This window comes from Rhinoderma darwinii, chromosome 12 (assembly GCF_050947455.1).
Source record: "Rhinoderma darwinii isolate aRhiDar2 chromosome 12, aRhiDar2.hap1, whole genome shotgun sequence".
Taxonomy (NCBI): Eukaryota; Metazoa; Chordata; class Amphibia; order Anura; family Rhinodermatidae; genus Rhinoderma; species Rhinoderma darwinii.
The window spans coordinates 81,556,840-81,571,508 of NC_134698.1; the positions used below are offsets into that span (position 1 = coordinate 81,556,840).

General features: G+C 44.0%; 1 protein-coding gene across 3 annotated transcripts in view; it reads left to right on the top strand.

Annotated features, from left to right (window-relative positions):
* Positions 1-14,669, top strand: part of SYNE3 (spectrin repeat containing nuclear envelope family member 3) — an 80,059-nt gene that overhangs the window by 12,379 nt on the left and 53,011 nt on the right. For all 3 annotated transcript variants that reach the window (XM_075844293.1, XM_075844294.1, XM_075844295.1), the window contains exons 2-4: positions 10,367-10,523; positions 13,183-13,355; positions 14,015-14,324. In XM_075844293.1, the coding sequence (XP_075700408.1) occupies positions 10,380-10,523; positions 13,183-13,355; positions 14,015-14,324 (627 nt within the window). In that variant the 5' untranslated portion in view covers positions 10,367-10,379. The remainder of the gene's footprint in view (positions 1-10,366; positions 10,524-13,182; positions 13,356-14,014; positions 14,325-14,669) is intronic.

A 14,669-nucleotide genomic window follows, 5' to 3' on the forward strand; every position in this document is an offset into this window, starting at 1 on the left:
GAGGATTCAGCGAGAAACGTGCGATATGTGATTAAATAAAGCGTAATCTAAAGCTCTACAACTTGCTGATAAACTTCATGTTTCGAGTCGTCACCATTTTCCATATCTCTGCTTGATGTCAGTGAAAGGAAACAGTATTTTTACATGCAGAAAACTCATACCGACTTAATACTTCAGTAAGCAATGAGGTTGTAGCCAGTGGTGTAGCTGGGGCAACTAAAAGGGCTTTTGCCCACGGTGCTGGATGCCAACAATCCACAGCCTTGGCCAGGGTACTTGGCTACAGGACAAGGCAGTGAGCTGAATCTTTTCCTCAGGTGAAGTATGGATATGGCTCTGCCTGTAGCTGCCATCTGTGGGGCCCCCTGGAATTGCCCTTTAAGCCTGAACATTTGTCTATAGGGCTTGTTGTTGATCCATGAGACTCCTATCTGGTGTGACAGGTGGTTCCGGGTGTGACTGTCGGCTGACGACACGTGTCCTCTGACAGCCGGCAGCTGCTGTGGAGCATCATGAGAACCAGACGGGACCCTGCTCAGTGACCGTACTTCATGGTGGGATCCCGCAGGATTGTGATTGACAGATCATCCCCCGGCAGCTGAGGTTATTCCTACAGCTGCCGGGGCCAAGTGCTGCTCTCAGACCGTGATTATTCAGGATTGCTGTCCGTTTATTGTCTCCATGATTATCCAACTGCTTGCATATCCTGTCATAAGAAAGCAGTGTCGCTGTTCTGGAATTTGGAAAAGCTGGGTGACAACCATCTTGATTGGTACCCAGCTTTCCCAGAAACTGATATAACAAAGTAATGGATGAATGGAATTTTTTACAACTTGATAGGGGAGGATGATGCAGGTGACCGCTCCTCTGTATAGAAGTCATGCTCTGAGCAGGGGTGGTCACTTTTTTGGGGAGGGCTCCGCGCTGTGGTTGATTCTGCAGAATACAGTAATGGCGCTTGTTATGCTGCTTGAACATGGTTCAAATACCCGATTAGGGGATTCTGGGCTAATAGAGGGGGGGTCTCACTTTCTGAGGTGAAGAGCGCTGCAACGAACATCTCTAGGACCCAGCCTATTGATTTCAATGAGAACTGTGTAATGCTTCATTTCCCCTGTGGTGGCGCTGCAGGGAAATTGAACACTTGCTGATAAATTCCTCCACAGTTACATCTGATCGCTGGGGATTCCAGCAGCAGGACACCCTGTGATCGTCTTCTAATCAGGGGCCACTTGCAAAATGGGAATGTCCCAAGTGGACGACTCCATGAAGTAGCCAGAACTGCGGATCTGTGGTTTAGCTGGGTGGAAAACCCGGCGAGAGCTGTAATGGCGTCATTATTGGTTGTCCTTTTAGCTTTCCCAGAAATTGGTGTAATTAAGGGTGCCCGAACACATTCAATTAAAAGATGGCTAAATACACCGATTCCAGTGAGACCAGACGTCTATCAAATGTGTTTGAGAATGTCAACAGCGAATGTCGGTGGGAAAATGGATCGGGTGTGTTGGATTTCAACATTTCTGGTTCTTTAATGTGGGATTACTACCCTCTTCCCATTAGAAACCTATGCGAGCTTAGCCGAGCGCTCGTGTATGGGGGAGTCGGGTGGAATTAGTCTGAGGGGGCGGCTTAAAAATGAGTAAGAATCTCTACTCTCTGTTTACTGGGAATTTTTAGATTTGGGCAGAAATGCTGAGTATAAGGTAATAAACCATGCTCTCTGGATAGATGAAGTTCCCCTTCCTCTACTGCAAATAAAGTCCAGATGTATTTATAACTGCAGTCCTGGGCCTGTGACTAACGAGAGGAAACCGCTGCTGCGCAGCGTTGGTGAGTCAGAGGAAGCAGCGCGAGCGGGGAGGGATTCCCTCTGTATCTGAGCACAGCGTGTTTTACATACTGAGATCCTGTACTGTGACTCTTGTAACTGCTGCTCCGAAGGTTTCCAGCTCTGCTCCGTGGAAGGTCGGGGTCCCAGGGCCCCATTAGAAGCGTGGTTGAGAAATGCACCAACTATTGCGTCTAAAAATGCATTAAAGTCGCAGATTTTACCCCTTGAAGGGTCTGTAAACTTTTGCAATCCCGTTTTTATTGCTACAATGCATCTGAAATGAAAAAAAAAAAGAAAGCAATTTTGCAAAAGTCATGGCTAAAAATATCATATCATTTGGGTATACAGCTCCGACTGGGACCCACATCTATCTCTAGAACGGAGCACGCTGAACCCTGTTCTTCCGTTCTGTGATGCGGCTAATGCGTGTGATTTTCGACCATGAAGAAGAAAACCGCTTATCTCGCTGAGCTACGCTGTTCCCGTAACTCGTATAGTAGTGAATGGCAGTTACGTAAGCAGCGTAGTTCCGCGAGATCCGCTGTTTTTGTAACTCCAGACGATCTAACCTTTTTTTCAGAATTCACCTCATTCAGCCGCAACACAGAGCGGTAGAACGGGGTTTAGGGGGCCCCTGTTCTAGAGATGTGGGACCCGCATCTATCTGATATTTATGACATGTAATGTGGAGATGTCATAAATGTCCCTGCTGGGAAAACCCCTTTAACCATTTATCGGATCATCAATAACTTCGAAAAGAGAGGTTCGATTGCTGTGAAGAAGCTTCAGGGCGCCCAAGATAGTCCAGCAAATGCCAGGACCGTCTCCTAAAGAGGATTAAGCTACGGGATCGGTTCTACACCAGCGCAGAGCGTGCTCCGGAATGGCAGCAGGCAGGTGTCAGTACGTCTGACCGCACACTGAGGTGAAGGCCGGCCTGGTGTTAAGGAGGGCAGCAAAGAAGCCACTTCTCTCCAAGAAGAACATTGAGGACAGTCCTCTGCAGGAAGTCCTGTGATTGGACTGCAGAGTACTGGGGTAAAGTTATTTTCTCTGATGAAGCCCCCTTCAGAATGTTTGGGACATTTGGAAGAATGATTGTCCAGAGAAGAAAGGGTGGGCACTACTATGAGTTCTGCATCGTGCCAACAGTAATAATCCTAAAAACCATTCATGTGGGGGGTTGCTTTTCATCCAAGGGAGTGAACTCAAAACTTTGCCTAAGAACCCTACCATGAATAAAGAATGAGATCTAAGCATCATCTAAGAGCAACTTCTCCCAACCACCCAGGAGCAACTTCTCCCAACGACCCAGGAGCAATTTGGTGATGAGCAATGCTATTTCCAGCATGATGGACCATGTCACAAGACAAAAGTGAGAACTCAGGGGCTCGGTGAACAAAACATTGAAATTTTGGGTTCATGGCCAGAAAACTCCCCAGATCTCATTCCCATTGAGACCCTGTGGTCACTCCTGAAAAAGTGGGTGGACAAAAAAAAAAAACACAGAAATTGTGATAGGCTCCAAGCACTGATTAGGTAAGAATTGGTGATCAGTCAGGATTTGGCCCAGAAGCTGACATCCAGCCTGGCAGAGCGAATTGCCGAAGTCTTGAAAAAGAAGGGTCAACACTGTAAATATTGAGTCTTTGCATAAACTTGATGTATTTGTCAATAAAAGTTTAAAAACTTATGAAATGTTTATAATTGTACTTCAGTAACCAGAGAAAGATCTGACGAAAAAGATTGAAAAACCCTGAAGCAGAAAACTGTGAAAACCAAAATCTGCGTCGGTCTCAAAACTGTTTCCAGATGTGTTATCTGTGGTGACCCGGCTCTAACAAGTGGTACAAAAGTTGGTTTACACGTAATCCGGTAAAGGGGTTTTCCACATTCTGACAACTCATGACCTATCCACCGGATAGGACATCAGTATATCATCGGTGCGGTCTGGCACCTGGACCCCGCATCGTTAAACCGCTCTAGTGGCCTGCGGGCAACGGATGTTATGGCACATAATGCGATGTACGGAGCCGGAAGCAGTTGGCACTGTACATAGCATAGCGGCTGCACTGTAGAAGCTCGGCCTCTATTGCGTGGCTTCTGGTGCACGGAGGCACTGGACCAGCTGATCTGTGCGGGGTCGGGGGCTCGGACCCCCACAGATCATGTACTGATGACTTATCCGGTGGATGGGTCATCAGTTGTCAGAAGGTGGAAAACCCCTTTAATGAACTCCTCGGCTTCTCTAGATGTCACTGACACCGTTTTCTTGTATAATATTTGTGCAATATCTTTAGTAAGTATAAGAAGTATAAACGACTGTACAGTGTGGAGAAGAAGGGTTAATAAATGATGGGGGGGGGGGACAAGACCATATGCACTTTACATGAGCGATTATTTACACGAACGTGATATACGTCCGTGCAACGCGCATGATTTTCACGCGCGTCGCACGGACCTATGTTAGTCTATGGGGCCGTGCAGACAGTCCGTGATTTTTACGCAGCGAAAAACTCACGACATGTCCTATATTTGTGCGTTGTTTGCGCATCACGCACCCATTGAAGTCAATGGGTGTGTGAAAACCACGCATGTAACACGGAAGCACTTCCGTGGGACGCGTGTGATTCGCGCAACAGCAGTGAAAAGGATGAGTGAAAACAGAAAAGCACCACGTGCTACAAACATACAAACAGAGTGTCATAATGATGGTGGGTGCGCGAAAATCACGCAGTCGCGCACCATACGCTGCTGACACACGGAGCTGTTAAGTGCCTTTTGCGCACGCAAAACACAGCGTTTTTTGCATGCGCAAAACGCACACACTCGTGTAAATAAGGCCTTACTGCTCGGAGTTGTGCCTAAAATCATCACCTTGCCTCCTGTTGTTTGGTTTCTTTCCATGTAAAAATAATAAAAAATGTTCCTGCTTTATATTTGCTCTGTCAGGATCGTCTTTAAAAAGAAAAATAATAATCTCACGTCTTTGTAATTCGATTGTGTCATTTATTTTTGTACTTGATTTATATTGAGGTCCCTACACCCCTCAGAGCAGCGCTCCTGTGGCGACCTGATGTCTCCTGCCGTTCTTTAACGAGAAATATACATTTTAAAAAAAGCCCGTCAGTCCTGCGAATATCCTTCTCAGCTGCCGGCGATAAAGCGTTTTACTAATAAGGTGCTGGTGGCATTTACTGTTGTGTCTGACCACATAAGCTGCAGGACGACGGCTCCACCACATCACATTGTTCACCTCTTTAAAAAAAACTGCGGTAATCTGACTTTCAACAGAAGTCACATCGTCTCATGAGAGCGCTGTGACTGGGGGGGTCTGGGGGCTAGAGTGCTGAGTTCAGAAACACTACAGTGTTAGCCCATGTACCTGGGTTTGCTGCATGCGACTTGTGGGGTAGATGACGGTCTCCTTACTTACACGAGTGAGCTGCTTGTGCTTAAAGGTGACAACGTTTTCCCAACAATTTTGGCAAGCGGCTGGCGCTCAACAGGGCAATGCATTTCTCCTTTAAATGAACGCCTTGTGAACCTGCACTGGGTTTTCTAGGAGGAGATCCTGGGGATAGAACCTGCATGTTCCTGACTCATCTAATTCATCAGCAGAGAACTTTACCAGTGTACTATCTCTGCTGTTGAGAGCTGGCTGCAAATTCTTCCAAAGATGACATGTTCTTATTCCTGCTGGAAGTGATGTCTACATTTGGTCTTATGGAGACAATAAGAGGGCTAAGAGACCAAACTGAGCACAATCCATGTGGTGTGGTGATTAAGTGGTGTCTAAACAGTGAGTGTCTTCTGTGTTCAAATCCTAATGTGTGACCTTGTCTAAAAGGGAACTCTGCTGGGTGGTGTTTATAGTGGTGTGGAGGCAGTGCAGTGCCATTGTTGCTGCATAACAAAGTTACTTATACAGCTGTCTCTAAGAGAGGTAGGTGTGTGTGTATATAATTATTGCAAATTTCAGCAATATACTCATACTCATCACTCAAACAGAAATCATAATCCATCGCTCAATAGGTGATACTTTTGGGAAAGGGGGAGCTGCCCAAGTTCACCAGGAGAAAACATGGGGGTTAGAACCCACATTGGTACAGAAGTGATTCCTGGACTCAACTCAGATCACGCAAGCTGTGAGCTAGCTGCATGGCAGCCTTACAAGGATACAGTTTTCACCTCTTTTAAAAACGGGTGATCGGACCTTTAACAAGAAAAAACTTGGATGACATTGCAGCTCGACAGCGCAGTGACTTGAGGGTCAACTGACTTTAAGGCTGGAGATCCTGGGGATAGAACTCACATGGCCCTAACACCACTAATTTATTAGCAGAGATCTTTACCAGTGCGCTACCTCCACTTTCAACTGTTGGTAATAAATTCTTCCACTGATGACATGTTCTTACTCCTGCAGGAAGTGACGTTTACATTTTGTCTTATGGGGACAATAAGAAAGCTCAGAGATTGGCCTGAGCTGGTGGTCCGGTGCTTAAAGGAAGGGTGTCGTGAAAAAAAAATTTTTTAGATCAATTTGCTTTTAGTGTTTTATTTAAAAAAAATTATTTATTTGTGTGTTTGTGTTTTACTTTTTTTTCAAGCTTTTTCTTCTCTATTGGGGCTTTTTTTTTTGTTAGTGTGTGATTACTACTGTATGTAAGTCTACTACACTGTGTATTCGCTCAAAAAATGGCGACACACAGTGTAGGAGGCTTGAACTTTCAATCCCCTCCTTTCTCCTGGCACTAGCCAGGATAAGGGAGGGGGATTCTGTGAGGACACTAGAGCGTGTGTGATTACACCAAATTTGCAGCATAAAGCAATGCGGTTGCTTTACCACATGCCAATGCTGCAATTTTGGGAATTGCTCCATCTAGTGACCAGCACGGGGAAATGTTATAAATTAGAATCTAATTTATAATATTTCCTGACTTGTGAAAAAATGTAAAAAAATTATAACAATGTCTAATCATGTATACACTAACTGTTTAAAGAGTCTCTGTCACCACATTATAAGTGCCCTGTGTCCTATATAAGGAGATGGGCGCTGTAATGTCGGTGACAGTAATGCTTTTTATTTAAAAAAACGATTTTTTTCACAACGTTAGGAGCGATTTTGGTTTATGCTAATGAGCTTTCTTAATGCCCAAGTGGGCGTACTTTTACTTTCGACCAAGTGGGCGTTGTACAGAGGAGTGCATGACGCTGACCAATCAGCATCATGCACTCCTCTCCATTCATTTACACAGCACTAGAGATATAGTTATATCACTATGTGCAGCCTCATACACAAGCCCTAACATTACTAGTGTCCTGATAATGAATACACATGAAATCCAGCCTGGACGTCATGTGTACTCAGAATCCTGACACTTCTGACTCTTTTTTTGTGAGATTCCGGCAAGTGAAACCAAATGTCGTTTAGCTCCGTGATCTCGCGAGATTTGGTTTCACTTGCCGGAATCTCACAAAAAAAGAGTCAGAAGTGTCAGGATTCTGAGTACACATGACGTCCAGGCTGGATTTCATGTGTATTCATTATCAGGACACTGTAGTAATGTTAGGGCTTGTGTATGAGGCTGCACATAGTGATATAACTATATCTCTAGTGCTGTGTAAATGAATGGAGAGGAGTGCATGATGCTGATTGGTCAGCGTCATGCACTCCTCTGTACAACGCCCACTTGGTCGAAAGTAAAAGTACGCCCACTTGGGCATTAAGAAAGCTCATTAGCATAAACCAAAATCGCTCCTAACGTTGTGAAAAAATATCGTTTTTTTAAAATAAAAAGCATTACTGTCACCTACATTACAGCGCCAATCTCCTTATATAGGAGACAGGGCACTTATAATGTGGTGACAGAGGTTCTTTAACTAAAAAAACTAACAAAAAAAAACATTTTCTAGCGACACATTACCTTTAAGCAGTGTCTTCTGTGTGGACCCTGGTTCAAATCCTGAAGTGCAGCCTTGTCTGAGAGGAGACCTCACTGGGTGGAGGTGGTGTAGTGAGGAGGTTGCTGCATAAGAAAGTTACTTATGCAGCTGAACCAGTTCTCTTTTACAGAACATTATTGCAGATTTCAGCAATATACTCATCACTCAATCAAGTATCACGTTCCGTCACCCCGTAGGTGTTGCTCTATGGGGAAGGGGGAAATCTGAATGTTGAGCACATAAGCTGTGAGCTCGCTGCTCCACCGGAACGCATCTCCACCTCATAAAAAAGTGCGGTAATCTGACATTCAACAGAAATCACTTGCACCGAATCGACCCACGTGCACTGTGACTGGGGGGGCTTAGGGCTCCGATGTAGATTTATGTCTCCATAGTTACCGACTACAAATAGACCCTGTATAGTCTGATCCTGTGGTCATGTCTTACTACTCTGCCTCCTCTTTTTGCTAACTTGCAGATAGAAGAGTAATGTATGACTGCAGCATCAGACTACACAGGGTATGTGTGTAGTCTGTAACCGTGGAGACACATAGCACTGCATAAGACCAGTAGACCTAAAACAATAGAAGATATCTAATCAAACTATTTGCAAAGTTGCTTAACTTATTTTTCTTTTAAATGCATTGGAGCAATAATACATTGATTGCAAAAGAGTACGTTCCCTTTAAGGGAAGGGCGGTGCCACTCTTTTAGACCGATTGGTTTTCCCTTGGTACAGCATGGAAGAGGTTAAATATTTTCCCTTAGCCTCCATAGCAAAGATGCTGTGTACACAAAACGATTCATGAACTTCCTTTATTTTTATTTTAGACACATTGTAGCAATATCAAAACCAGTTGCAGAAGTTTACATGCCCTAAAATGCTTTGTGGCTCCAATTCTTCTGCCCTGAATGTAAGTCAATGACCAAAACAAAAAATATTTTAATATCTTCAACATTTCTTTTACAACATTTCATCCAAACCTCCAAGAAATTCCTGACTTAACCACAAGATGGAAAAACTGAGATTCTTAACTGACAAATAATAGAGAAAATCACAAGACACAAGAACTGAGCAGGAATGTTGCGAGCTGCAGGGCGGCCACCGCTGTCCGAGGCCCCTGTGAGTGCGGCATCTGCCAGGATTTATAGGTTCAACAACACTTTAGGTGCCAGGAACAGCCATTGGCGCCCTAGACTGGCACCGGGTATGACCTTCATATTCTCAGAGGTTAATAGAATAGTCCGGCAAGGAGCGGAAACAGAACATTAATTCCTAGGGAATTTCTTGGCTCAGACTCGAAAAATCCAAAAGGAGCAAAGAAAATCTCTACAAAAATGAATTACCAAATTGGCGGCTTCCTTCGACTTTTACGTGAATTTTTTCACGGAGGGAAGCAAATCTTCAAGAAGAAATGTTTAACATCTCCTGTGCCAGGCAACTTTGACCATCTGCAAAGAGCAAATCAATCTGTCTACTCCTAAAGGGGAGTCTAGTGTAAAAACCTACCTTCCTTCTAGAGGGTGTTTATACTTTTGCAACCATTTGTATTATTGCTCCAATGCATCTGAAATACAAAATTAACCAATTTTGTAAATAGTCTTGTTTTAAAAATGTTTTACCGTTTTGTGTCTACAGCTCATATGCAGACCCATGTGTTTCCATGGTTACAAACAATCCCTGTTAGTCTTTTAGATGCATTAGAGCATCTTTATGGTTAATAAAGTGTACAGATTGTTTAAATTTAAAGCTTTACCCATTAAGGACATTTTCTTATATATTTTCCATGAGTGATTTGTCCTGTAGCCCAACCAGGGGTTAAGACTTGGTCCGGCACATGTTTGTGTATTTTAATGGATGTTTTTTTTTTAGGCCCCATGCACACCTCATAGATTTCATCCATCCGTAAATACGTATGCACTGTAAATACGGATCCGTAGTCATTTATAGTCATCTGTAAATCATCCGCGTATATACGGAATGGTGTCCGTAAATACGGTCCGTACTGGATCCGCATTTACGGATCCGCAAAAAAAAAACAACAGGAAATCCTGGGTAATCCTCTGGCGGTGCATAGAATCACTTCCGGAATTTCGCACGCCCACGAATGCACACGGTTTTGGTAACGTTTTTCGGCCGCGGGCAAACAAACGCAACGAAAAACGCTTTCTCTACCTTTCATATATTTTACTGGGAGGTCAGAGATGGAACCGCGGGAAGAAAGAGTGTGACGCTTTTTTTTCCCGTGAGCGGGAAAAAAACGCCTCTGCCTCCCAATGAAATCAATGGGAGCTGTTTCGAGCGCCAAAAAGCTCTGTGTGAACAACGCCTTAGGCTGAGTTCACACATCGCAGATTTTCAGTGCAGATTTTACACTTTGGAATGCAAAAGGGTGAGATCTGTGACAAAACCACCACAAAATCTGCGTCAAATTCGCAACGTGTGAACTCAGCCTTAGGGTTATTTCTGTCAGCTTTGGGGGTGTTCCCAGGTGAATTGGGGTGTGACTTACCAACCTTTATAATCCCAAATTGGTGCACAATTGTATTGTATGTTTGCACTTCACGCCTGGTGTCCGTGTCTTGCAGCTTCTCTCATGCGATGACTCAGATGCCACATGACGAGTTTGAGACGTCCCTGGAAAAAGCAGAAGTTTGGATGAAGGAGATCCAGGAGCGGCTGAAAGAGAATGACAATACCCAGGGCCCCCGCTCAGCGCTGGAGTCCAGGCTCCGAGAGACACAGGTGAGAGAGTCCATGTTAAATGGAGGTTTCCAACACGGTGCAGAGATCTTCACATACATCACATCTATTGGTCACATATATAAATTGTTGCAGGAGGGTGCAGCGTGCTGTAACATAAAACCATCGTCGCCACCATGGGAAATGATAGCGTTGCATGTGACCATCATACATTGTATCCGATCCAGCAGCAAAGAAGAAAACGTTTGCAAAACCACAGATACAGCACGCAATTGTGTAGCCACAACAAAGTTGCAAGAAGGTTCCATTTGCTTAATAAATCGTGACTTTCCCAGTCTCCTGAATGGCTAATCTTGCTATGGTATGCAGTAAATAATCCCCCCTCTCATATCAATGCATAACATGGCAGATTAACCATTTATGAGTTAGGGCTCTGTAGTACGCCCCATGGGAGCTGTAATGGCGTCCATATTGCTTGTCATCCCAAGTATGACTTAGAGCAGAATAGAAGTGTGAATGACTCGACAGGATGAATGAGTCTTGTGGAGAAATGGAGGTGAAGCTCCTACATGACTGACTCCTGCTCTCACAAGTTGCTTGTAGACTCCTTCATTGATCTGTCAGGTTCTTGTAGATTCCTCACATTCCATGTCAAAAGCTGCCGGGCACGTTCAGCGCAGGAGCAGAGCGGCGTCTGTGCACTGTGAGGCCGCAGGCTGGACCGTGATCTCCCTCCGCCTGACCGGTCGCTGAATATCATGGACATCCCATAACCTTGTTAAATAAAACCCTGATCTCAGGGGGCGCAGCTTCATTTACTCCTGGCATGTTCTCCCCTGTGATTTGTGGGTGCTGGTTTTTAGTGGTAATACCAGTGCGTGGAGGTGTCATTATTGACCCCAGGGTGTAGACATACAGGAAGCAAGGGCAGACCTCACACCCGATATCAGATCACCAGTGATACATGGCGGCTGAGAGTCATCAGGCTTCCCCGACAGAGATCGATCCACCATTGTCTGTCACGTTATTTATTCCTGGCTGAATTATTGGTTGCAAATGTTGTAATAAAATCAGATCTCGAGCCCGATCCTCCTCTCGTTGAGGCTCCTCCTCTCTTGTTGACGCTCCTCCTCTCTTGTCGAGGCTCCTCCTCTCTTGTCGAGGCTCCTCTCCTCTCTTGTTGAGCCTCCTCTCTTGGCGAGGCTCCTCTCGGCGAGGCTCCTCTCGTCTCTTGGGGCTCCTCTCGTCTCTTGGCGAGGCTCCTCTCGTCTCTTGGCGAGGCGCCTCTCGTGTCTTGGCGAGGCTGCCCTCCTCTCTGGTCGAGGCTCCTCTCGTCTCTTGGCGGGGCTCCTCTCGTCTCTTGGGGCTCCTCTTGGGGCTCCTCTCGTCTCTTGGGGCTCCTCTCGTCTCTTGGCGGGGCTCCTCTCCTCTCTGGTCGAGTCTCCTCTCGTCGAGGCTCCCCTCCTGTATTGGCAAGGCTCCTCTCCTTTTGTAAATTACACAATCTTCTTTTTCTCACTGGTGGTCTAGTTGCTTGTAGTTTATAATCATTCCGCCCCTCCTGTAATAGAAATGATATCTACGTGTACTGACTTTCTGCTGAGCATATGTTTTACACACAGCAGCCAATCAAAAGAAGCAGAACTGCCGTGTAAAGCACAGTGGAGGGACAAAAGCAGCTTGTGCCTCTGATGAGACAGAAGGGGAATGTCACATACTACCTAAAACTCCAATAGACGATGCAGCTAAGCTGGAGTCACTAATCATACTGTTACCCTAATAAAGCACAGAAGCAGTGTAAAGCATGGTGGCGGGATAGAGCAGCAACCTCAGTTGTGTTTCAGACCCCCCCCCCCCCCCCCAGACTCCAATAGACAGTGCAGCAGCTAAGCTGGAGCCACTAATGTGTCCTAATGCAGCAGAGCTGAAAAGCATCCAAGTAGCGGACACTGAAGATTACCAGGGTGTAGTGGCTTAGACATCAAGTCTCCGACCTCACCTGGAGTTCTTCCTCCACCAAATGTCACAAGAAAACCTAGGACACCAGTGCTGCAAGGCAACAGCCAACCACTAAGAATCCCCCTTCAATATCAATGACCGTGGCATAAGGCAGGTTGTAATGAATCTTCGCTTGATTATAAAATCTATTATATTACATTATATTATGTTATGTTACAATTTATTACACTGTTCTATTGCGTTATTACATTATTTTATATTGTAATACATCACATTGTTACACTGTTATATTACATTTTATATTCTAATACTTTATATTGTTACATTATATTACATTACGTTGCACTGTTATTTTATATTACATTCAATTACACTGTTATATTACATTATATTACATTTTATATTCTAATACATTACACTGTTATATTATATTACATTATATTACGTTACACTGTTACATTATATTACATTATATTATATTACATTACACTGTTATATTATATTACATTATTTTATATTATATTACATTACACTGTTATATTATATTACATTTTATATTATATTACATTATATTATATTACATTACACTGTTATATTACATTATATTATATTACGTTACACTGTTACATTATATTACATTATTTTATATTATATTACATTACACTGTTATATTATATTACATTTTATATTATATTACATTATTTTATATTATATTACATTATATTGGTTGTTTTCTCTGCAGAAAATCGGCTCCCTGGAAGGTGACGGGAAGCTCCTTGTTGAGAAAGTCCTGATAAAAGCCGAGGTTCTGCTGAGTGAGAGCAGCGAGGAGGAAAAGCATGAGATTCACCTCAAACTGGCGAAAATCAAAGGCTTATTTGAGGAAACCACTACATACATGATTCACTGTCACAGGTAAGAGATTTGTCTTTGCGCTTCTATCCATTGTTAGGACCGTGATCGTGGTGATGACCTGGATCAGGGATCCAAATTTTGCAGAATCTCAGCAAAGTAAAAACAGGAGATCTAATCACAATATCTGCCTGTAGCATTATCACTGTGTTTCCAATGGATGAAAATCTTAAGCGTAGGAGTCTATGTGGGCTGTCATGTGGCTGTTCTTATTATGCATTACTACAAGTAGGGTTAGAAGGCAGAAGAATGCAACTATATGTGTAAAAGATTATGCAATCTTGATCCGTATAAGAGAAGGAGAGGAGAGATCAGGAAGTGCTTGTAAAAAAAAAATTGTGACCCGGTGACTAAAGACAGTTCTCTATAACATCCAATATGGCTGACGATGGTTGCAACTTCCTGTCCAATCTTACCGTTGGAAGTGCAGCTCTGGAGGGCAAGCTAAAAGACTCTTAAAGAGATTTTCTGAAAGTTCTCCAACTTTCTAATATCCTGTGCTTTCAATTCACCACCACTTTCAAGATCTCTTCTTGCTGTCAGAAAACGACAACCTTCCTGTTTGCATTCAGAGGCTGAAATCCTGTCCTGCCCACACAGGTGCATGACTTGTTGCATTGTATTCAAGGTTTCATCATGTATAATACTTTGTTTTTCTTCAGCCGCATCGAATGGGTCTGGCTGCATTGGAACGAGTACCTGTTGGCGCGAGACGAGTTTACACTTTGGGTTCACAACATCACCCTGACCCTGGAGCCGGACGTGGAGCTGCAGCTTGGCCTGAAGGAGAAACGCTGGCAATGTGATCATGCCCAGGTCCTCTTGAAGGACGTCCTGAATCAGTCGCGGTTGGTGGACAGATTGTTGGAGGAAGCCGCTTCCCTGTATAACCGGATTGGGGACCCCAGTGTAGATGAGACGGTCCAGAGCCGGATGATGGCGGAGTACATCCAGATAAAGAAGAAGGCCCAGGTCTGTGATCTTTCTACCTTTAAAGGAACGTTCATCATTAAAATTTGCAGACAATCTTGAGTAAAATGTATATATGTAGAATGTTTTTTCTTTTCCAGTCATATCCAGAGCTGCATTTAAAATTCTGCTTGGTTTCTTGTTAGAGAGCAGTGCATTGTGGGAGCTCAGATAACACCTCTAAAGTTAGAGCCACGCTCTTATGTCACATGTCTGACAGAGGGGTCGAGCTAAACCAAAGGTTTTCAGGACCAATTAACTGAAATGTGAATTCAGCTCTGGCTGTGACTAGAGCATAACACAAGATGTAACTCAACATTTGAACAAATACAATGTATTTGTTAATGG